The 20,861-nt window shown below is 47.7% G+C and overlaps 8 protein-coding genes across 8 annotated transcripts; 3 read left to right on the top strand and 5 right to left on the bottom strand.

Annotated features, from left to right (window-relative positions):
• Window positions 1-68: 68 nt before the first annotated feature.
• BDP55DRAFT_678132 (uncharacterized protein) lies at window positions 69-437 on the bottom strand (the record flags this gene model as incomplete). Its single annotated transcript, XM_060575962.1, has 1 exon — window positions 69-437. A coding segment is annotated over exon 1 (248 nt), but the record flags the coding sequence as incomplete, so codon positions are not given.
• Window positions 438-1,945: 1,508 nt separating this feature from the next.
• Window positions 1,946-2,353, top strand: BDP55DRAFT_562155 (uncharacterized protein; the record flags this gene model as incomplete). Its single annotated transcript, XM_060570134.1, has 1 exon — window positions 1,946-2,353. A coding segment is annotated over one exon (408 nt), but the record flags the coding sequence as incomplete, so codon positions are not given.
• Window positions 2,354-2,470: 117 nt separating this feature from the next.
• Window positions 2,471-3,637, top strand: BDP55DRAFT_678128 (uncharacterized protein). The gene is made up of 2 exons (XM_060575961.1): window positions 2,471-2,493; window positions 2,694-3,637. Exon 2 carries the CDS (start codon window positions 2,906-2,908, stop codon window positions 3,572-3,574), a length of 669 nt encoding a protein of 222 aa, XP_060424632.1. The 5' UTR covers window positions 2,471-2,493; window positions 2,694-2,905; the 3' UTR covers window positions 3,575-3,637.
• Window positions 3,638-4,166: 529 nt separating this feature from the next.
• On the bottom strand, window positions 4,167-7,104 carry BDP55DRAFT_678114 (C2H2 finger domain protein). The gene is made up of 5 exons (XM_060575960.1): window positions 6,338-7,104; window positions 6,048-6,282; window positions 5,678-6,000; window positions 5,252-5,628; window positions 4,167-5,201 (listed from the first exon to the last, which is right to left on the bottom strand). The coding sequence occupies exons 1-5, from the start codon at window positions 6,664-6,666 to the stop codon at window positions 4,246-4,248; spliced, it is 2,220 nt and encodes a 739-aa protein (XP_060424631.1). The 5' UTR covers window positions 6,667-7,104; the 3' UTR covers window positions 4,167-4,245.
• Window positions 7,105-13,886: 6,782 nt separating this feature from the next.
• BDP55DRAFT_328079 (uncharacterized protein) lies at window positions 13,887-15,571 on the top strand. Its single transcript, XM_060566826.1, has 4 exons — window positions 13,887-14,541; window positions 14,661-14,777; window positions 14,835-15,194; window positions 15,290-15,571. Exons 1-4 carry the CDS (start codon window positions 14,002-14,004, stop codon window positions 15,422-15,424), a joined length of 1,152 nt encoding a protein of 383 aa, XP_060424630.1. The 5' UTR covers window positions 13,887-14,001; the 3' UTR covers window positions 15,425-15,571.
• Window positions 15,572-15,718: 147 nt separating this feature from the next.
• On the bottom strand, window positions 15,719-17,653 carry BDP55DRAFT_636525 (restriction of telomere capping protein 5; the record flags this gene model as incomplete). Its single annotated transcript, XM_060572894.1, has 2 exons — window positions 15,719-17,470; window positions 17,588-17,653. The coding sequence occupies 2 exons, from the start codon at window positions 17,651-17,653 to the stop codon at window positions 15,719-15,721; spliced, it is 1,818 nt and encodes a 605-aa protein (XP_060424629.1).
• Window positions 17,654-18,282: 629 nt separating this feature from the next.
• Window positions 18,283-18,829, bottom strand: BDP55DRAFT_328057 (uncharacterized protein). The gene is made up of 2 exons (XM_060566825.1): window positions 18,684-18,829; window positions 18,283-18,626 (listed from the first exon to the last, which is right to left on the bottom strand). Exon 2 carries the CDS (start codon window positions 18,623-18,625, stop codon window positions 18,320-18,322), a length of 306 nt encoding a protein of 101 aa, XP_060424628.1. The 5' UTR covers window position 18,626; window positions 18,684-18,829; the 3' UTR covers window positions 18,283-18,319.
• Window positions 18,830-19,459: 630 nt separating this feature from the next.
• Window positions 19,460-20,318, bottom strand: BDP55DRAFT_562121 (hypoxia induced protein conserved region-domain-containing protein; the record flags this gene model as incomplete). Its single annotated transcript, XM_060570131.1, has 3 exons — window positions 19,460-20,013; window positions 20,087-20,157; window positions 20,251-20,318. 3 exons carry the CDS (start codon window positions 20,316-20,318, stop codon window positions 19,460-19,462), a joined length of 693 nt encoding a protein of 230 aa, XP_060424627.1.
• Window positions 20,319-20,861: the final 543 nt, after the last annotated feature.

Here is a 20,861-nt window from a genome sequence, read left to right as displayed (position 1 = left end):
GACGTGTGTCAGTTTTGGCGATGACCATTTACTACGCTTCTGCGACGGGTAAAACTGGCTGCTGTCTTCCTCATGGGCAAGGGATATACTTTCTCCTTAAGGGGCATTAGCGATGCACAAGGAAGCGAGAAAGATACCAACCATGTCAGCTCTGGATATCGGCCACGCCGGGTCATTGGTAGAGCTGTATTCGTAGTGCTTGTGTCTTCTTCGCAACACAATGTAGACGTCTGACTGGTAGCGGCGGCTTATTTCGTCGCACCGCCACATCATGTTCTCTCTTGCTTTCTCGAAGTTCTCATTCGTTCTATCCCGCTTTCTTCGCGTAATTAAGTCAGGTTTAGGGGCGTCCATGGTCGCGTTAATGCGGACTTGGCAGCATGCAATGTTGTTTGTGTGGGATAGATATACTTCATGACGAGACGTCATCCACGAAGAAACTGGATTTGAGTATTAAATTCCGAAATCCGGGGCATCGCGCCGTTTGCATTTCGGCTTACGGCCTGCTCACAGGCTACGGTGGCCACCACTCCGCAAAGCGCGCGCACCCAGAACCCCTGCATCCCTAGCCCACGGGCCGCACAGCCTAGGTGGCTAGGAGCTGGGTAGTGGCATACCTACCAAGGCTGGCGTCTCGCCGGTCCGCGCAGCGCGTATTCTGGCGTTGCTATTCGAGGGGCTCACATTTTGACTACCCTGACAGCCCACAGGGTGAGTCACCGCCCCGCCTGCCCTGAGCCGCCCAACTAGGTAGCAAACCCTCTGCCCCCCACCCTTAGTCTCTCCTTTTGCCGTGGGGCTCGGAAGCCTTGGCGTTCCTACACTTTCCAGTCGTGGGCGGCAAGTCCTAGCAAGCTACTGCTAAGAGCTCGCGGCATTTGGGGCGGGCTGCTGGTAACTGATGCCCAACCCCCAGCAGTTACTGTCCGGTACGATGAGGAGCTCAGCGCCCTGGTGAGCTTCCCAGTAACCGGGCTAACGGGGATCATCGCGACTGACAGGGCAGTCAGGAACCGGACCTTCTAGCAGTAGGGCCGCCGGCGTGGGTGCCTCTGGCCCCTCTTAGTTAAATGCTTCGGCAGCGTGTACCAGTCACCGGCGGCAAGCTCTGGCAAGTTACTGCTAAGAGGCTGCTGTTCTCGCAGCGGGCACTGGTAACTGACGCCAGCCCCCAGCAAGTTACTGCAAAGACGTTTTCTTTTGGAGACAGGGGGTTTGCTAAGTCTTGGCCAAGTAAATAGGTACATCTTCACGTCGTCGTAAGCAAAGTGTCGCTCGACTGGACAAGCGAAAAAGTCAGGTCGTTGCCTCGGACATTGTTCTGCTGGCACGGAGGTTCTATGATCCGGTATTCCTCAGCCCAGCAGGCTGTTGCCTAGAATTCACCTCGCGTCTTGTCGCGTCGAAGGAGTCTGCGATTCCCCTTCTCTTTGTCTACCTCAAGTCATCCAACCAGCACTCATAATTGACGTAGCAATCTCGATTATTCTCATCGTAAAGGCCGTTTTGCTAAACCTAAGCCACCATTCTGCGATGGATTCTTCTCAGCTACAGCTTCATTCTTGTGCTATGTGCCCTCGATTGGAGCTAAAAATGAACCCGGCGTGTGATACGCGGATCACCTTGCCATTGCTCCAAGTGGTAAAGTCCGCCATTAAAGGATGCGTTTTCTTCCAAAAGCGCTTGGGACGCCTCCGGTCATATTTATCACGGACGAACCACCGCGACAAATCTTTACCGTGGGATCTAGATGACTGGATAGAAGGATCGCTGTGTATTACGATTTCCCTTCATCGAGGGCACGTTATGGTCGATTGCGATTGGCGGTTTCTTGATGAGCCCTGGGATCCCAAAACTGAAGACAGCCTTCTCGCGATCGCAAAGACAGGTAAGTATATTATCGCCCCTTACTGAATAGCCCGCTGACGCGATGGAACGAGAAGGCATGAAGGATATTGTCCGAACTCGACCGCCGAATCAAGATTCACTTTCAGAGAACAATATACAGTGGATACGCAGCTGTCTGGAAGTGTGTCAAAAGAACCATGCTCGATGCAACAAATACAGGCAGCAGATGCAATCTCTCAGGCAGCCGAGTTACGTGCTCGATCTGGGCTCCTGCGGTGATGGGCAAATTCGGTTGATAGAGCCGGGAAAGAATATCGACTTCACTATCTTGACTTATTGCTGGGGTCAACCGCCGCCAGACTGCACAACAACATCAACGAACTTGCAATATCGCCTGGCTGGATTTCCTCTCAAGGATCTTCCCAAGACAATTCGAGATGCCATAGAGGTTACTCTAGCTCTGGGCTTACAACATCTTTGGGTGGATGCACTCTGTATTCTTCAGGACCAAGATGACGAGATCATTAAGAACGAGGTCAACATCGCGCTCGAGTTCTATGCTCGGGCGAACATTGTTATAGGGGCCGCCTCTGCGCCGCACAGTAATGCCGGGTTCTTAGCACCTCGAGATCTGCCGTATCATGAGTATGAGCTCCCTGTTGCTGTGAAAGATGGAGACAAGGCATCAGATCACCGCCTTAGACTGCTAGAACGAGGGTTCGAGAAAAAGCCAGAGCCGATTGACGAAAGGGGGTGGACGTTCCCAGAAGCCAAGAGCGCGTTATGTATTTTGCGATTCGAGTCTGAACGAGTCGTGTTCAAATGCCGGGAAACGAACTTCGCAGATAGCGACGTTGATGAGTTGTCAACCTCAGATGAGATCCACCCCAGCACTTCCACATTTGATGGTTCGAGGTTCGCCACCCGAAACACTGGAGTAAATGACCCTGAGCCGCATATCGCAAATTGGCGACAACAAGTCATCAGTTATTCTGCACGTCAGACTGGGAGATTAGCTGACAAGTTGGCTGCCTTTGGATGTATAGCCATCATAGCCATGGCGAAGGCCACGGGCTGGGATCCGTCACAGTGCAAAGCTGGATTATGGATGACCGACATGCCGAGAGAACTGTTATGGTGCCGCGATTGCCACCGTCAGGAGAAGGCTACAACTAGCAGTCCTTCAGACATGACACCGACACCGTCATGGTCGTGGGCTAAGATACGATCACCAGTCACCTGGCTCGATGCCAACGAGCTCAAATGGAATGATTATACCCTGGAAGTTATTAGATGTATCGAAATGAGGAAGTTGGTTGTAAAGGGACACGTCTTGGACGTTCTCTGGGATGGTTGGGCAATGGTCCTAGCCAAGTCTCGTGATGAGGCAAACAGAGCAGCGCGTGTGGCCTTGAGACCAGCTGCCAGACGGAGAAGTCGATCACCCTCTAGCACACCCCAGACAGGTACCAAATGTCATCAAGGGGAACGATTTCCTCCATTGCCAATAGAAGTGGTTTGGGACGAGCCCTTGCAGCCAAAGCGGCAAAGGATGAGGTGTCTGGAAATCCGATCGAATATTGACCTTGGCCAATCCTATGGGATCGTCCTCACATGTGACGGCAGTAGTACGTCGAGGAGACTGGGTTACTTCAAGTTTCTGCACGAGGAGGTGGATTGGCATTGGCTTCACCAGAAGAGACGGAGACTGATTGTCCTCAATTAGAGACCCATAAGTAGATAGAGTCCGTGCCCAGACGAAAATGCGAATCTTGAGATGCAATGCACAATGAACTATGATGTGTGGTGGCCCCGGTTCCCCGCTCAACTTCCATCCCTCAGACTTTGTGATGCTGTTCTTCTTGAGTTTGGCGGGCGGTCTCCCATGAGGTCCGTCTGAGTCTGAGGAAGAGGCGGTAGTTCATCAGGGCGCTCAAGGGCTGCATTCGGGGTTTCGTCATGGTCGTGGTCAGGTCAGGTTATGATTGTACCCGCTATATCAGAAACGTCCGGATGCCCACGGGGAGTATGTCGTTCACGGTTACGGTGTGAGACACATGGCTGTCCTGGAGTCCAAATCAAAGTGAAGTCATTTGTTGTCTATTTATCAATTTACAAACCGTGAAGCTGAATGATCTATTAGCAAACCTCTGCTTAACATGCTTAGTAGTCGGGCGACTGTGCATATGCCCTTCTCCACTTGTCACGCGCGTGCGCGTACTGTGACCATCAGGTAAGCCCCGTCAATCAGCATTCCTCGTAATAAAAAGTCGGAACAAGGCAAGTAACCAGAGAGTCATTTATAGCCTGTGTGTACGAGACCGGAAGTACGCCTGATTGGGGATCTCGACACCTTCGATTTGCCCTCCAGAACCTTGTGCCTCGCATCATGAGTGATCAAGACACTGTGCCGTGTATCCTCATGGCGTGATTTTGGAGGTGCATCTTGTGTTCGAGCGTCATTCTGCAAACCTTGCACTCAGGTCTCTCACCGTCCGCAACCTTGGACAAATGCTTCTTTCGGAAGTGTTTCGTCAAGTCATTAGAGGTGTAGAACTCATGGGTGAGTTCGTCCAACCGACCCTGGTCATCCGGAGTTAAATTCAAGGCCTGTCCGACACAGATAAAGCATCTCTTGGGCCGCTCCTTATCGTTAGTGATGAAAACAGATCGTATGGCGAGGTCCAAGTAGCCACCTTCAGGCGGATTAGAAGTAGAGCAATAAACGGCGGCCTCTGGTGTCGACCGAGGGCGAGACTGGGGCACAGTGCATCCTTCCTGGACAAGGCAATATGTGGAAACAGCCTCGATGGCTTCATCCCTCCTTCGATATTGACCTTCGAGCGTAGTCACGATCGGGGCAGTGAGTTTCTTCATCAGGTGCCTTTGTGCTGAGCCCTGAGGCCGACAGGTGTTGTCCGTCGCAGGGTTGGCAAATCCGATGCCGTGTATTTGACGCTCGATGTCGTCTGTGGCTTGCTTGTCAGTCCACTCGTCTCTGATTCTCTGTTTGAGTTCTCTCCGAAGCCTCTGCTTTTCGTTCCGCCTCGCTCGCTTGACTTGGTTGTACTGTTTGGAGCCTTGCGGCAGTTCTCGAAGGGCTTTTGTCAGCTCCCTGATAGTCGGATGCGTGGCGACCGATGCAGACTGCTCTGTTGTGAGGCCGGTGGGGCGACGCTCGGATATGGAGTGACCTATGCTGCAAGACTGCTTCATGAGCGCCTGCTGTGGCTTCTGCCCTCGGAGGACGCCCCAAAGGTCGGCCGAAATGTTCCGTCCGAGGTAGTGTCTCTGGAAAGGATCCGAGTTGCCATGTCCTAGAGCCAGATTCCGGAGGGCTTCGCTGACGTCAACTGCGTTGCGAGTTAGCATGACCGGCTACTAAGCTATAAAGAAGACAAACCGCTCTGGTCGAACGCGTTGGCAGCATTATAGCGCAGGTTGTACGCTATCGTAGGGTACTCGAAGCCGAGTATTTCGCCGATTCTCTGAATCCACGCCGCCATCATGCCAGAGGTGATACGATCGTTGGTGGAAATTTGATAGCCCATAAATGTCTCGATGGCCCGACGAAATATGAAGGTATCGTTCAGGTCCTCTCTCAACGGCAGTGGCAGCTCCCTCTCGCCAGGATGTATGTCGAGGTTATCAAGATGGTGCGGCGAGGTGAGGCTGGATGCATTGAAAGCTTGATGTCGGAAGAGGATGCCTAGGAGGAATACATGGGGGCTCAGGAGCAAGGACGGGTCGAACATCGTCTCGGGGATGGAGTATGTTTTCCTATAATGTAAGTAAGGTTTATAGGCTGCAGCAGACTGGGACAACTCACTGTTCCTTCTCGCCAAGATAGCTTTTGGTGAACTCCGGAGTAAAGCGAAGGAGAAGTTTGTGTGGTCCGCCTTCTGGGTCTCTGGCCAGAACGACCCTGATGTCCTTGAACCGCAGGTTCAAAGTCGCTTCTGGGCGAGAGCCAGCCGGGGCAAGCAGGAGGAGAAACAGCACGGCGAGGATGCGCAGCTCTCCAAGCTTGAACGACTTCTTCGTCGTGCTTAGCGTCGTCTCGATCTGCTGCTTGAGATCGTCAATCGTCATACAACGATTAGCTCGCCGCTGCTCGCTCAGCCGGTGTTTCTTTCCTAAATCTCGTAGAACCTAGAGCAGTCAGTACATGCACTTGTGTCGCTGTGGAAGAAACCTGCTCTGTGCATGCTGCGGTTCAGCTTCTGGTTGATCTTTTCGCCCACGGCTCTCTCGAAAACGAGTCGAAAGACCTTCCAGTATGTGCCCAAAGAGCTCTTCTTCTTGATTCCGCGTTTCTTCCTGCCATTCTTGCCAACCTTCTGGCTCATTACCCAGTCAAAGAAATTGTACATGAGGCCGAGCGAGATCTTTGCATAGCAGTCTTTTGGATCGCGTTTGAGAACGCAACAGAACCTATGAACGAATAGCATCAGTAGGTTGATGACGTACGAAGTCTGCGAGCACGTACTGCCGCCACTGTTCCTCCACGGCGTCGAGAAGCACCGTCGTCCCAGGGCTATAATCCTGGCAGGCGAAGGGGTCCTCATTGAACACCTCGACCTTGCGTCGCCAATACTCGGATGACTGAATATTGCCATCAAAGAGCCTTATTTGGTCTTCGACATCCACATCGTCATCGCAGAGATCGTCGATATCGGTTGCGTCAGTGCTCGAGTCGCCTTTTTCATCCTTCGTCTCGAAGACGTCGTCGTCGTCGTAGTCGTCGATTTCACTTTCGGCAGCGAATGATGCATCGGAATCGTAATTGTCCACGTTCGTACGTCGGCGCTTCGCCATAGTGGGAAGTGAAGCGGCGGTCTGGAGGGGATGATCGAACAACTCGTAATGCTCTGGCTTTGAGAGCTGATGGATCGAGGAATCGGCTCACCAGGCAGTGCAGCGCCCGTGGATTAAATAGTCCAAAGGGTGAGCCATAGCAAGGGCCCATTCTGGCGGCCACATTTGGCTGTTGGAAACCGATACGCAAAGAAGGACTGGGAAGTCAAGACTCGACACACTGGCCGTAGCCGCGTGGACTGTTCAGGACGGTAGTGTGGCTGAGATACCATGGTAGGTACTCTGGGGGTACATGCTCAGAATGAGAAAGGGTGAGGGCCGCTTGGTGGGCGTGGTGCCTAAGTGTAAAGCGGCGACTGATTCATGGCAGATGGCCCGCTGGATTTGGCGGCAGAAGCTGCCAAAAACGGCGGCAAATTAGCCGTCTCTTAGTTTAAGAAAGTAATATTAAAATATAAAGAATTTAATAAACAAGTAAACTAACCGGACTTTTTATTAAAGATCACTAACAATAATATCGCAATACCTAATCTAGCATAAACAAAGGGGATCACACCGGAAGCGTATTAAATAACGATTCCGCCTATCGTAATAACGACCCTAACGACAATACCAATCCGAAGATTAATCCCAAGTACCTAACAAAATACAAAATCGATAATATAAATACTACCCAATTATACTACCGCATAAGAAGTATGTAAAGAGAACGATTTAATAGTAACCAATATAAAACAGTTCACTAACCTAAAAAAGATCTTTCTAAAAAAGAAATTATACTTAAGGGGGAGATATAAGGTCCTATAAAAAACCCTTACGATATTCTATAACTATTATAAAAAAGTCGGTATCCGAGAATACTAATATTATTTAGTAATCAATATTATACTAATAGGGAAAGCTACCGAATATTACTATTAAGCGGTACATAATATCAATCAAACCGACTTTCTTAACATCGTTAATATAATCCAAAATCGATTCGAGACCTAAAATAGGAGCCTCGAGCTCCTCTCGGAGCTAAGGGTATTATCATTTAGCTCTATAGCTAGAACAATAAAAGGAAAATCGAAAATTAAGATCCTCGAGGAGCTTATTAATAAGATCAATAAACTAACAAAGACACAGCCAAATAAAGGGACTAATAAGTAAAAGGTCGGTTATCTATATACAGCAGTATAAAGGGTACTAGAGGCAAAAATAATTCTACATCAACCACCTAAGGACTATAAGACGCTATACTTAAGGCTAAGGTCCAGCTTTAATATTAAAGCTAGGATACTAAATCAAACTTACCTCCAATCTCATAAAGGCCCTCACTAACAGCACTAAGTAGACCGCATATATAATAATAAAAAAAGAAAGATAAGGTATAATAACCGCTAAGGGGGAGGAATAAACTCCTTAAAGGGGCACTAGTCCAACACCAACCAAGTACTATAAAAAGAGAAATACTTTATATATAAAAAAGAGGGTTATTAATTAAATAACCACTTTAATAAAGAACGCGTTAAGTCGTACGACTAATATAGAAAAGTAAAGGGCATATAAGGCAAGACGGGCTATAATCGATTTAATTAATTCCTAATAATCTATAAGGACCATTTAATAAACGTAATCGAGTTATTTAAAAGCGAAAAAGATCTTACCTTATATATTTAAGACCTTAACTTCGATAAAATTAATAATATTACCTATTCTTTCTTTGCCCCGTTAACCTTAAAAGGATATATAATATTAAATAAATAAAGAGCGGTATAAGCCCTAAATAAGTAAGCTTTCCTTTATAATTAATAAGGGAAGGTCCCTTAGCTAATAATAACGCTTAGTAACATAGGGGATATAAATACTAATACCGTAATTATAGCTCGCACTAAGGTTAAAGGGCCTAAAGAGGAAAAAAGAACAATAGGCTTATAAGTACGCAATTTATACCTACTAAAAAGGTTCTATAGTAATCTAGTATAAGCATTCTATACTAGTAAAAAGTATAGCTCGGAAACCTTCTATAAAATTATTCTAGATACCGGGGTATTATAATAATCGACGGGGGGTAAAAGACAATTCCACGCACTCCAAAAGATCTTATTAATAACCCTTAACACTATAAACGTAGGTATTACGAGGATTAGTTTCGGCCTAAGGGAAGAGATAAGTACCTTAAGTACTATAGATATAAATATATAATTTAGAACGATGATTTTCTACATTCTACCTATCAATATACCATTCCTCCTATACCTAAACGATATAGATAAATTAAGTATTATATTTAACAATATAAGGAATAGAATATCCAATAAAAAGCACTCTAAGCTTGTTAATTAATAATAGGGGTACGTATTTATAAAGCTTAAACCAGACATTAAGTCTATTAATTATTTAACGGAAAGTGAACTTAAATAACTATATCGACGATTTAGCTATCCATCGGTAACGAAACTATATAATCTCCTTAAACATTTAGGGAATAATATAGAAATAAAGGCTCTAAAATAATTAACGATAATGTACCACTAGTACTAAATAAACGCCTAGAGCCCGCACAAATTCAAGTTCAAATTACACGACGACCTTAACTTTAATTAAAAAATCGTTATTAATATCTTCTATTTAAACAGTCGACCAATACTCTATATAATCGATAAAGCCACATCATTCTAAAAAGGCTAATTCCTTTGAGATATATAAGCTAAGACTATATAGGTAATGCTAAAACGCTATTAGATCGATATATACTAAAGTCTATTAAATAGCATTAGAACCGATACCGGTACCAGCTTTAAATTGGCGGAATTTAAGAAGAATATTACTTTATACGGTATCTAACTAAAAATCATCCTTATTAAAGCGTACTATAATATTAATAAAGTAAAAAGATTATATTAGTAATTAAAAAGAGCTTTTAAGATCATCTAGGAAGAGAGCCCTAGTTTAATAAATAAAAAGTACCTCTAAATAGCACTTAAATATTATAATAATATTATAGGACCTAAAGGGCTCGTTCCGACACTACTTATATTTAGAGTATACCTACGAACGATAATAGCCTTACCGCTATTACTAAATATAACCTAGAAGGTACGAATAATCGAGAAAATAATAAAGACTCTCTATAAAATAAATATTAGAAGGTAAGTTAACAAAGCTATTATTATACGTAATAGGCCCGACGTAAGCCTTAACCTCGATATACCCCTAAATTCGGAAGTATAGGTATAAAGGGAAACTATAAAGCAATAGATAGGCCTATATAAGTTAATCTTAATTAACGAACGATCTTATATCGTCGTAAAAGATCGAAACCAACCACTAGGAGTATTGATTATTACGGTATGACCGTACTATATCGACCCTAGTAGAATGATTTCTAACCTATAAAAAGAAAAAAAGCTAAGGGAACCACCTTAACAAAGTAATAAAGGATAACCAAGCAATAAAGGGTAAGAAACCATCCTTAATAAGATCATCGTCGTAATACCCTTAGATAATAAAGTAAAAAAAGAACTAGTACCCCCACCGTAAGCAAGACGCCAAAGAAGACCCTAAAAAGTACCTTAACGGTAATTCATATCTAATACTAAAACTACTATTATCTTCTACACGGCTAAAGAGAAAGCAGACTTTATAATAGCGGTTAAACTAAAAGAATAAAAGATAATTATAACTATAGAACGACTATATAAAGGCTCCGACCTTATTAAAGCCGATATACTACGTAATCGAGGGGTCTATAGATTTATTATTTACGACCTAAAAAAGTATACGAACCTCCGTATTTTTAAGTCATAAATGGTCCGTAAGATTAAAGGAAAGGGGATAAATTAGCTATATAAGAAATCAAGGCATATAATATAAAGCTATAGCGACGTTAAGAAGGCGGCACTACTTACGTAGTCGCTAATAGTTTAGCACTATAACTAACGACTAATAATAGTATTAATAGTATTATTACGGTAAAAAGGATACTAGATTTAAAATCGTAATATTACTTAAGTATATACCCAATCGGTAATAAGGCTCATAAGGAAGATATTAGCTTACCTATTAAGGGAGATAGTAAATAAATACCCGGATAATACGATTATTAAAGTACTAAAGCCACTTTACGGCCTTATAGAATTAGGTACTTATTAATAGGTAATATACTATGATTTCTATATCGATAAACTCTCGATAATTATATCGATATATAATCCTTACTTCTTAGTTTCCGTATATATAGACGATCTATTTAGAATCGTTAGAATATAAACCGATAATACATTAGGGCTTTTTAATACGGCCTTTATAAAGAAAGAGGATAAGGAGTTAGAAAAAGTAAAGTTTACTGCTAAGTTAAAAGAGATCCTTATAGAGGATATACTATTTATATTTAATAGTAAGATCCTTACGATCGAGGGCAAGAATATCGTCTTTTAATAGAAGGGGTAAAGCGAAAAGATTACCCTTATCGACTTAAGGGCAACCGACTACTAAAAGCGGTATAAAATAGAGCTCGTATAAAGAGCTTATATTATAAATATCTATTAGCTAGAGGCCACTTTCGATTATATAAGGGCAGTATAGGCCACTTCGCCGATAGAACGTAACTTCGACACCCTTAACTGACGGCTATAGTAGTAGTAAATAAACCTCGATAAGGGGCTCATATACTAACCTATCGACCTAAGGGAGGCAAAATTTTACGTATTCATTAATGGCTTATTCGTAAATAATAACAACCTTATATCGTAATTAAGATATATAATAATCCTTATTAACGAGGTAATAGGAAAGAAAAACTTTACGATCCGCAATAATATTATCTATTACTTATCAATAAAGAGCAAAAGGGTCACACAAAATATACTCGCTTTAAAGGTTTATAGTATAGTTAACGGCATCGACATCGTATATACAATTTTAATAACGCTAAAGAGGATTACTAATCGACTTAATATCCCCATAATACCGATAATCGTTTATATTAATTTATACTTGCTATATAAGTGCCTCGTCAAACTAGGTACCACGAAAGAGAAGAGGCTAATAATAGACATTATAGCCCTCCGGTAATCGTATAAGCGCTATAAGATCCTTAAGATCTATTAGATTAACAAGGACGATAATCTAGCAGATACTTGCATAAAAACAATACCTAATAAGGGGCTCGAGTACTTCATCAGTAAAAAAAGGGTAACGATATAAATAAAAGGATAAGTAACCCGTAAAGAGCAAAAAAAGAAAAAAAAAGGGGTAGCCTCGGCAAAAGAGCCCGAGATCAAATTACATTTTTAACCACCGTAATTAAGTAATAAAAAAGAGAGATAGTTAATATCGGATTAGAAGTCCAATTCAACCTTAAGGCAAGGGGCCCGTACAGGGGCCACTTATAGACCATACTTACGAGATCTATAGTCTACCCAACCTCCAGTTAGAACCTCCTTTTTATACCTTATGCAGAAGTTAAATATATATAGATTTTGACCTCTTCGTCACCTACGGTTCGAACCATCCCTGTAATAGGAATACCAACACTAAGCCTATCATCGAGTAGGCTGGTTGGCGTAATTGACTGTCGACCACAAACCACTCCACCATCCAGCCAGTTTGACCCGACCCGTCGACCTAAACGGGCGCCTGCTGGCTGGTGATGGGAATGAAGTTGGGGGGGGGGGGGGGGGGGGGGCTATAGAAGGGCTTGTTTGTGGTCGCGGTGCATTCGTCCGTGGGCGGTGTGAGATACGTATACACTCGCTGATGCGGTCTACCTCCAGGACCACATGATCTGAATTTGGCAAGATGATCCTCTAGTAAATAGCACCTTTCATGCGAATGGCTTCTATATGGTCTGGTATTACGGCCACTTCTTGGTACTGATCACTGGAGCACAACAAACATCAACAAGTCGAAATAGCTCTGAGTCTCTATTTCGTATTTTCAATCACTCCTCCCCTATTTTCTGACTCTGACTCCAAGGTGCTCACCACCTTTATATACTTAGGGTTACTTAGATCATCACCACCTTACTTATTCAATGAATTACTAACGGTATTCATCCATTAGCTTTCCCCCTTCGCGGAGTGTTGTGGACCTTTTAGGTCATAATCTAATAACCTACATGTCCATCCCAATTTTTGAGTGTAGCAAAAGACTCTGTATAACCGAATGGGAAACAAATCTACTCAACTCGAGTATGGTTGATGTTTTGCGTTTTTCCCATCCATCAGGCGTAAAGGTACTCAGTTGAGACTGATCTGTGTTCTGCGGACCCCCCTTGTGCGTGGTATGAGGGCTGCTAATTATGCACTCTCAAAGCAGCAACAGAGGTTTGAATCCAGGACTATGCGAATGGGAGCGCACTGGAATTTGTAAACCGCAAGATAACCTGTCTATCATAGAATGCCTTCATCCTCGTTGACTTAAGTGCCAACTCTGTCCCTCATCATTTCTTGTTCAGGGGAGAAGACCCTACCTACATGACTCAAGAGTAGCCTATAATGTCTATCCAAAGACTACGCCTATGGAATCGACGGATACTATTTTCGTTTAGGGTACCTAGACTCAACTCAAGCTGTCTAGGCAAACACCTCCCCCGAGAAACTTGACACCTATGCCACAAGATCCCGAAAGCCGAGTATGTACATTTATTTGTTGCGGAATTATTTCCTAAGCCAGGTCATCTCGTCGTCAACATGATGACCTCGTATTGCCCTTTCGATATTAGGCTGGGTAGCTTCAAGCATCAACGCAACTTTCACGCCCACTCGAACCGCACAGTGTGTCTGTCTTGCTGTTGTTGTCTGTTGCCTTGATGGGCAAGGTATCATGAAACCCAGAAGTACTGCTGTTAACACCAGAAATGTGGTCTACCCCGCGGGAGGGAAAACGTTAGCTCTGACGACGACAGGAAATATTGAAACTCACGGACACAGGCCCACGGCGTGTGCTTGATGGCTTAGGGGAGGCGTCACGCGTTTTGGCAACTGAACAGCACATGCTCGACTTTGACATTGAACAGACGGTAAAATACAATCTTGCCCCTTTCTTTCTTCCATCTTCTGTCCTTCGAGACGCCGCATTAGAGCAGAGCCACCGGGAAGAAACGCCATCTTCCAAGTAAAGTTGACATCGTCTTCTTTGCCCGAAAAACTGTCCCTCCAGGTCCACAATAGCCCACTCCATCTCAAAACTCAATTCATGATATGGTCAAGCAACCTTTAGATACCGTAGACATCTATCCAACACAGATGCCATGATGATCTATAAGAAACAAATCAATTCTCACCTTCCTCCTGTTCATATTTCTCACCATTACACTCGCTCACATCTCCTCACCCCCCAACTCTCAAGATGAAGTCTCAACTCCTCCTTCCAGCAGCAGCACTGCTCACCCTCGCCAACACCGCAACAATCCCAGAATCCGCAAAACCAATCATAGTCCCAGACTCAACCCTCGATGCCGCCATCCGCGAACCCCTCCAAAACTTCGTCGACGGTCCCATCCACGGCACAGACCCATCTGCCTCCTTTCCCCCCGACCACCCCTCCGAGAACGCCGAGTACAGACTCGCTGCCGCGGGCGAGGTAGCCTGGGCCGCCATCGAGCTCGAGGCCTCGGCCGCGCTCGCTGGCTCCGTCTCTGCCTCTCAGGAGGGCGAGAACCTGCGCGATGCTGCCACTGTGGCGGTGAACTCCATTGCTAGGTCTGGTGTCGCTCCCCCAGACCCGCCACATCGGGAGCCGCATGAGCACCACGACGGTATCACCAAGCATGAGCTTTGTGAATATTACAAGGGTATCGCGTGGAAGACTGGTGATTTGCAGACTGCCGTGTATCAGTGGCAGTATGAATACGTTCCTTGGCTTGTTCACAACAAGGGACCTTACATTGTGCGTTTTCTCTTTGGCCAATCCTACACCGCAGCATGATTGCGACTACCTCATCGAATTCCTTCCGCTCCCTCAGACTCATGGGTTCGGTCTATAGGACTCACTAACCACCATCACAGGTTGTCCTCGACGGCCTCCGTCACATCGAATGGGTTCTCTGGAATATCGAACAAGCCCTCCACAACGCAAGATTCACCCATGACGATGAATTCGACATCCTCGCATGCTACCAAGACGTAAGCCCGCTTTCCCCCCTATCACACCATTGCCATCACTAACCCTGAGGAATCTAGTATTCCGGCCGCGAACTCCAAATTACCCACGTCCCAACCAATGGCCCCGCCCTAGCCACGCAAACAACAGCCAACATGACAATCGGACTCCCAACACATACAATAGTTCTCCCCCGAGTTGTCGCCGAGGTCACCACCACAGTCACGATCCCACCCACCAGAACCACGGCACCACATCCAGAGGAACACAAGCCCCAAGAGGCCGGCACCTCGTGGCCTCACCTCCCCTGGCGACGCGACCACCCTTCTCTCAAGAAGCTTCTCCGCCTCATCACGGCCAAGGCCCCTGTGTCAAAGTACCAGTCGTACGCGAACCACCGCATTTTCAACGTCTTGAGGCAGCTCGAGCACACAGCATTGGTAGGTTTCTTGCCCTTTATACCCCCTTTCCTGCTCTTCGTCTTTGCTGCGAAACGTCTGAGAATACTATTGAGATGCTGACCACATGACGATAGGCTTCTGCCAATGCCCTGCGCCACAAATTGAAGGACCCGCATCACCAGTCCCTTCTCGAATACGATATTTGGAAGGGCCAGGGTATCAACCACTCCTTTGAGGTAGCCATCAAGGCGTATGAGATCAAAGAGTGACGGCTTAGACGTATTCACCTGACCTCATGAGCCTTGCCGCTTCCTCAAGAGGCGAAGAGGTGGTTTAGGCCTGAGGGGCGAAGCACACTGGCTGGAGAAATATGCCAGGAACTCAGTTGTACGTTCACGGTATTGGGAAGGATTCATAATTGGTGATAATCTGTGGGAATCGTGTGTTTTGCAAATCAATAAACGCCTAGTCTAGAGCGCCCCCAGAAACAAAAGTCTTGCTCTTTTGGTCTTGGCAATGCTTCTGAACAGTAAATGATAAGGCTGCCCCATGACCGTCTCCATTCAAACCATGGAGCCACCACTCTGGTTGTTGCCAACGAGGCCTGCCATTTCCAGCAGCGCACGATCAGCCTCAATGTCGCCAGTGCCCAAATTGATTTTTCGTCGAGCTTCCGCCTCACGGTGCTCCCATGCCCAGTGCTCCGCCTGCGCCTTGGCTTCTTCGTCTCCTCCACAACCCCAGACTTCAAGGCTCTCAATCTCAAACCGATCTTGAAAGTCAAACTTGCGCATCGTGCTGGTTTGGAATGCGCCGCCGCCAGTGGTCCAGTCGTGAGTGAATACTCCAAATTCGAAAGAGTCATCGAGGAGCAGGGAGACGGCGCCGAGAGACAGCATAGTTTGCCTCCGGTGAGCCTGCGTCTGTCGGGGATGGGGACAGCCGACGCCGAGCATAGGCCGATTAGTAGGCGCCTTGGTGAAGGCGACGTAGTCCGAGTTGTACTTGTTAGCTGGGAAAACATCGTGGACGGGCTCCAGCTGGAAAAGCACCGTATCCCGCTCGCCGAAGCATTCCTTGGCCGTGTGCTTCCATGGTTGACTGACATACACACCAAAGGTCAGTTGCTCTCCCTTGCCGCTGTTCGGGAAGCGGCGTGGAGGGATAGAAGCGGAAAAGTTTGACGCCTGGCTTCCATGGGGCTCGTCATTCAGGCGAGTGCCGCGTACCAGAAGAATGGTGGGCGCTCGCCAGTTGAAGACTTTGCTCTCGTAGCTTCCCGTGGAGAAGCCGTGTTCGTTTCCAGAGTACAGAAGCCGTAGTCGCCTAAAGAGATCTGATCCTGGAAGGAAGAAGGAGAGTTGCGAGAGGACGTTGAGGTTGAGGATATCCGCATTGTCTTGCAACAGAGGTTGCACGACCTCCTCTGGATGCTTTTCGGCGGCCACAGGGTCTTCACCCTTGTGTTTCGTGAAATCCAAGTTTTTGGAGAAGAGGAAATGCTCAAACAGGGGGCTGAACCCATTGAATAGGTTCGGGAAGCATACAGGGAGCACTCGGTTGAAGTGCCCAAACTTGATGCCAGGAGCTTTTTCGACATTCAAGAACGCAGCCAAAATGTTCTCTGCCGTAGCACGCAGGCTGTCCAGTTCTTCGCCCGTGACCCGAGTGGAGTACATTGACAGACTCTCCTGGGGACTCAGTGGCGCGATCAGGATCAATAGCATCAGCAGCTTGCGGAAGTTATCCGCGGGTATCATGGCCCCTTGCATCTTTGGTGCATCGCCCTGCCATATGGCATCTTGGATGTCGAGGAGCTCAAAGGCGGCGATCTCGAGGTCGTCATCGTCTTCTTCAGGGTCATCCACAGGTGCGTCGACTGCGAAGCCAGCCGCGTGGCTTGCTGCCTGCGGTTCACCTGGCGGCGCCTCTTTGGAGTCTTCAGCAGCGGCAGCAGTTTCGGAAGCTCTGCGATCATGCACTGCCAGGCTCTTGAAGATGAGCTTAGCCCTATCCGTAGCTCCCTTAGCCAGAACCCGCTTGTGTCTTTGCGTCATGATAACGACCACCATGATCATCTGATCGATACCGAGAACGGCCGGGGCATCCTGCAAGAAGGGAAAGGCGCCAATGTAGGATACCATCTGGAATATGACGGGTGAGACATGGAGGATATCGGGTATCTCGAGGAATCGGGCGAGAGTGTCTTCCTTCAGGTAGCGGATGTCGCCTTGGTTATCTGCCAAGCTTTTGAAGACATCTTTGAACGAGTACAGTTCGAGCGAGGTGAAGCACTTTTCGGCGAATCGGGTGGCCTGGTGTACTTGGTGGTAAGCATAAATCACAACCTAGATACTGGGTGATCACGATCCAATGCAAAGGGGTGCTGTGTGGTGTCTTGATGGCTGGTCCTGGTGCATCCGGAGACTTACTAGTTCACGGGTGAGCTCCTCGTGCGTCGCCTGCCGCGAGTTCTCGTCAGACAGGACTTGACCCATGGTGAGCTTTGTATATCGGTTCAAGAGGCATCGAAGTCGGGGATAAGAGTAAGATAGTGGGCTATGGCGCAATCATAATAGACTATGGCCATGTCGAAGGAGGGGGAGGGAGGGAGGGAGAAGGAGGACGGGTATGGGAAGGTTGATGACGGAAGGCCAAATGTCTGGGGTGCAGCCTCCATCAGGAGACAAAGCGACGGAACGGCATGACATAGCTCAGCGCCTAGACTTTCAGCGGGTGTCAGACCAGTGCGGGTCTCCAGTCTTTCCCCCAGCAGTGGAGGAACCCCGCTAACGTCACTGTCACTGGCCCAAGCTCCCTGCCCCTCCATGCGAGTTTTAGTTATCAAATGCGGTGCCAGCTCCTACCTCAAATGACTTACACTTGCGAATGCATTCTTTCACCTTGGCATGCGAGTAGCATCAGTCGATGAGCATTAGAGGAAGGGCAAATACAATAGGAGGAGTGAAAAAAATATAGCCCGCATACATGGTTCGAATCAGTAAGCTACAGTGAAGGTAGTGATGCACTTCAGGATTAGAGGTCTCGTCATCTCAAGCTTCTAGGTACCAGTCCCGTGATGAGTGGACATATACAGAATAGATTGACGAAAACATTATATTCATAGACTTTCAGTAATGCCATGATTATTCCGACACCTGCTCCTATTCGACCTTGCTTCTGCAGCTCGAGTCTGCCCCAGTCGCGCCGGCGGCTTTGCACCGACGCCTGATGTCGCAATTGTCCAAAGCACTGTAGAGGAAGAAATAGTTCTTGTAGTAGTGGCACTCCTTGAAGGTGACGCCAAATTCCGTCCTTGACTCCAGATTGCCGGGGCATATGATGTTGGTTGCCAAGTCATTAGGCATGCCGTTGTCATCGTAGCAATGGCAGAACTTGTAGTTGGCGCATCCTTGTACGGTCCATGAGAGAGATGCCAGAGTGGCGGTGAAGATAGTGGTGGCCTTCATGCTGCGAGCTTAATGTTATTACTTCCTCTGGTGAAGCCGGTTGCAAGCTGCAACTTACTTTGATGGTGGATTTAGTGGCCAAGTTGTGAGGTTGTGGATATGGAGGTATTGCTAACTGAAAAGTATTTGTTTTCTCCGAGTTCGTTAAAAGAGATTCTGACCGTCTTAAGTAGGGGACCTCCTAGAATTTCCGTAAGATACCATCCTCACAGTGGTATGTTCTGACCATCTAGACAATTGAGTGTTGTAGGGGATTTTCAAATAAAATTGCAAAGTCCATCAGAGTTGAGCCCTTTGACGAAATGCTGATCTTCAGTCCAGAATACCCAGCCATCCACAACTGCACAGAGTCATGCAACACAATACCCGCACAAACGGCAAACCATTCCACTGGGTTGTAAATACAAAACTTAGCGAAACTAGGTTCCGCTGTTCCCGCACCACGGCCATGCCGTTCACGCCGGGTCGGCGTAGAACCCATCGTGGGGTCTGGACGGAGTCAAGCATAAACCCCGGAGTGCTCCGTAGGACTCGGTCATTTGCGATATGGGTGGCGATTTATGCCGCTCGTGTCTGAGGCTATACGAAAATTCGGCTGCCAAGTGACGAGTCAGATTCGCCAAGGGTGATCTCATCTCCTGCTTCTGTCGAGATATCAGATAATCATTCAATTGAACCCAGATGCGCCGCCAGCTGCCCCCGGTTTTATATACGACGGAGCGGAGTCTTCAATGAGACAATGTGTCCGTCCTAGACGTCGATGCCAATGCCAGTACTGTACAATGTAGCCGTGATGTGATACAAATCAGAGTGCTAATCTTTCCCCACTCAACCTCATTTCTTGGGCTCTTCTGACGACCCCTCGGATGACGGCGACGGCTTTCTGCCGTAAATCTCGCCAATCGCACCAAGTGAGCTCTTGGGGTTCTCCTTCTTCTGTGGCTTCTCCTCGATCGACTTCTCAGCCGCCGCAGCAGCCTCGCCCTCCTCTGGCTTCTTCCACGCCGACAAGCCCAGCGCGCCGAGGACACCCCCAGTCTTGGCCTGCTCGCCGTCAGCCGACGCATCGCCACCGGCATTCTTGGCCTCGAGGTTCGCCCGCCTCTGTAGCATCCTAGCCTTGAGTGCCTTCTCCTCCTCATCTCGGGCCTCGAGCTCGCGGATCCAGCGCTGGCGCTGCTCCTCGGCGTCCTTAGCCTCCTTGATCTTGCGCAGCTCGGCGGTGCGTTCGCGGTCCTTGTTGTAGTACATGCTGCCGGCGACCATGGCGAAGACGGTGAATCCCTGGGCGGCGACACGGGCTCGGAACATTCTGTTGGCTTGCTTGGCGTCGCCGCGGCGAGTGGCACGCCATGCGTTGACGAAGGCGAAGACGGTCAGACCACATCCTGTGGTTGCGACACTGGGTTAGAACGGGTTCGATGCTACGGGTCTCGAGAATGGGGCAGAACGATTGCGTACCGAGGGGAATCAAGGGCTCCTCCCTGAGCTTGCGGAAGGCCTTGTGAAGAACGCGCTCATCGTAGAATTCGCTGCGGGTCGCGTGGGAGGGTTAGCAAACCTCCAAATCCTTGGCTTTGGCAATGTGCAGCTCCCGCAGAGCCCGAAGGTGGAGGCTGGCTTACTTGTTCTCGTCAAAAGACGATGGCATAGGCTGATCGAGCAACGAGGGCTTTCCGTCTGGGCCGGGCATTGTGGCGGTTGGAAATTGGTGTTGTGGTGGTTGAAGAAGTCGCAATCGTGGAGTTGGGAATTAGTCGTGCGATTATTCCCCCCAAAGTGCAGTGGTCGGCGAATTCGATGATGAAATGGACTCCGAGACCCTCCTAGCTTTCGGGGACTGGCTGCACGGCGCCCAGAGCTCGACCCTTGAGCAGATTTGCGGCAAATCCCGAACGGCGCCGTGTGGCTTTACGTATACTTGCTCGCTCCAGCCACATTCAGTTTCCCCTCGGATTCTTAGCAGCAGGTATCTTATCGAAGTGCAATCCGATAAGATGCCTTACCAGTTTGCCAGTACGCACAGTCCATGTCCGATAAGACACCCCGGTCTGCAGTGTCAGCGATGTCGCCCTCAATTCCCAGAGTCACGGACACTGACGGCAGGGGAGCGCGACGCCCTTGCTGACGCTACAGCAGGAACATGGGTACTGTAGCCAATCTCCAGCGCCAGAGAAGCTGCTGACAGGGCGTGGATGGCAGCGCTGGCCAACACACCGCAAGAAAACCGTCTGAT

Source organism: Colletotrichum godetiae (assembly GCF_030913485.1).
Source record: "Colletotrichum godetiae strain CBS 193.32 chromosome Unknown BDP55scaffold_55, whole genome shotgun sequence".
In the NCBI taxonomy this organism is placed as follows: Eukaryota; Fungi; Ascomycota; class Sordariomycetes; order Glomerellales; family Glomerellaceae; genus Colletotrichum; species Colletotrichum godetiae.
This window is presented reverse-complemented; position numbering and strand designations above follow the sequence as displayed.

Coding starts and splice junctions, on each gene's coding strand:
- BDP55DRAFT_678128 (XM_060575961.1), top strand. CDS start 2,906: ATGGCGAAGGCCACGGGCTGGGATCCGTCACAGTGCAAAGCTGGATTA.
- BDP55DRAFT_678114 (XM_060575960.1), bottom strand. CDS start 6,666: ATGGCGAAGCGCCGACGTACGAACGTGGACAATTACGATTCCGATGCA. Junction 6,001..6,047: donor TGAACCGCAGCATGCACAGA/GCAGGTTTCTTC, acceptor TGACTGCTCTAG/GTTCTACGAGATTTAGGAAA. Junction 5,629..5,677: donor TATCTTGGCGAGAAGGAACA/GTGAGTTGTCCC, acceptor CTTACATTATAG/GAAAACATACTCCATCCCCG.
- BDP55DRAFT_328079 (XM_060566826.1), top strand. CDS start 14,002: ATGAAGTCTCAACTCCTCCTTCCAGCAGCAGCACTGCTCACCCTCGCC. Junction 14,542..14,660: donor ACAACAAGGGACCTTACATT/GTGCGTTTTCTC, acceptor CCACCATCACAG/GTTGTCCTCGACGGCCTCCG. Junction 15,195..15,289: donor AGCTCGAGCACACAGCATTG/GTAGGTTTCTTG, acceptor ACATGACGATAG/GCTTCTGCCAATGCCCTGCG.
- BDP55DRAFT_328057 (XM_060566825.1), bottom strand. CDS start 18,625: ATGAAGGCCACCACTATCTTCACCGCCACTCTGGCATCTCTCTCATGG.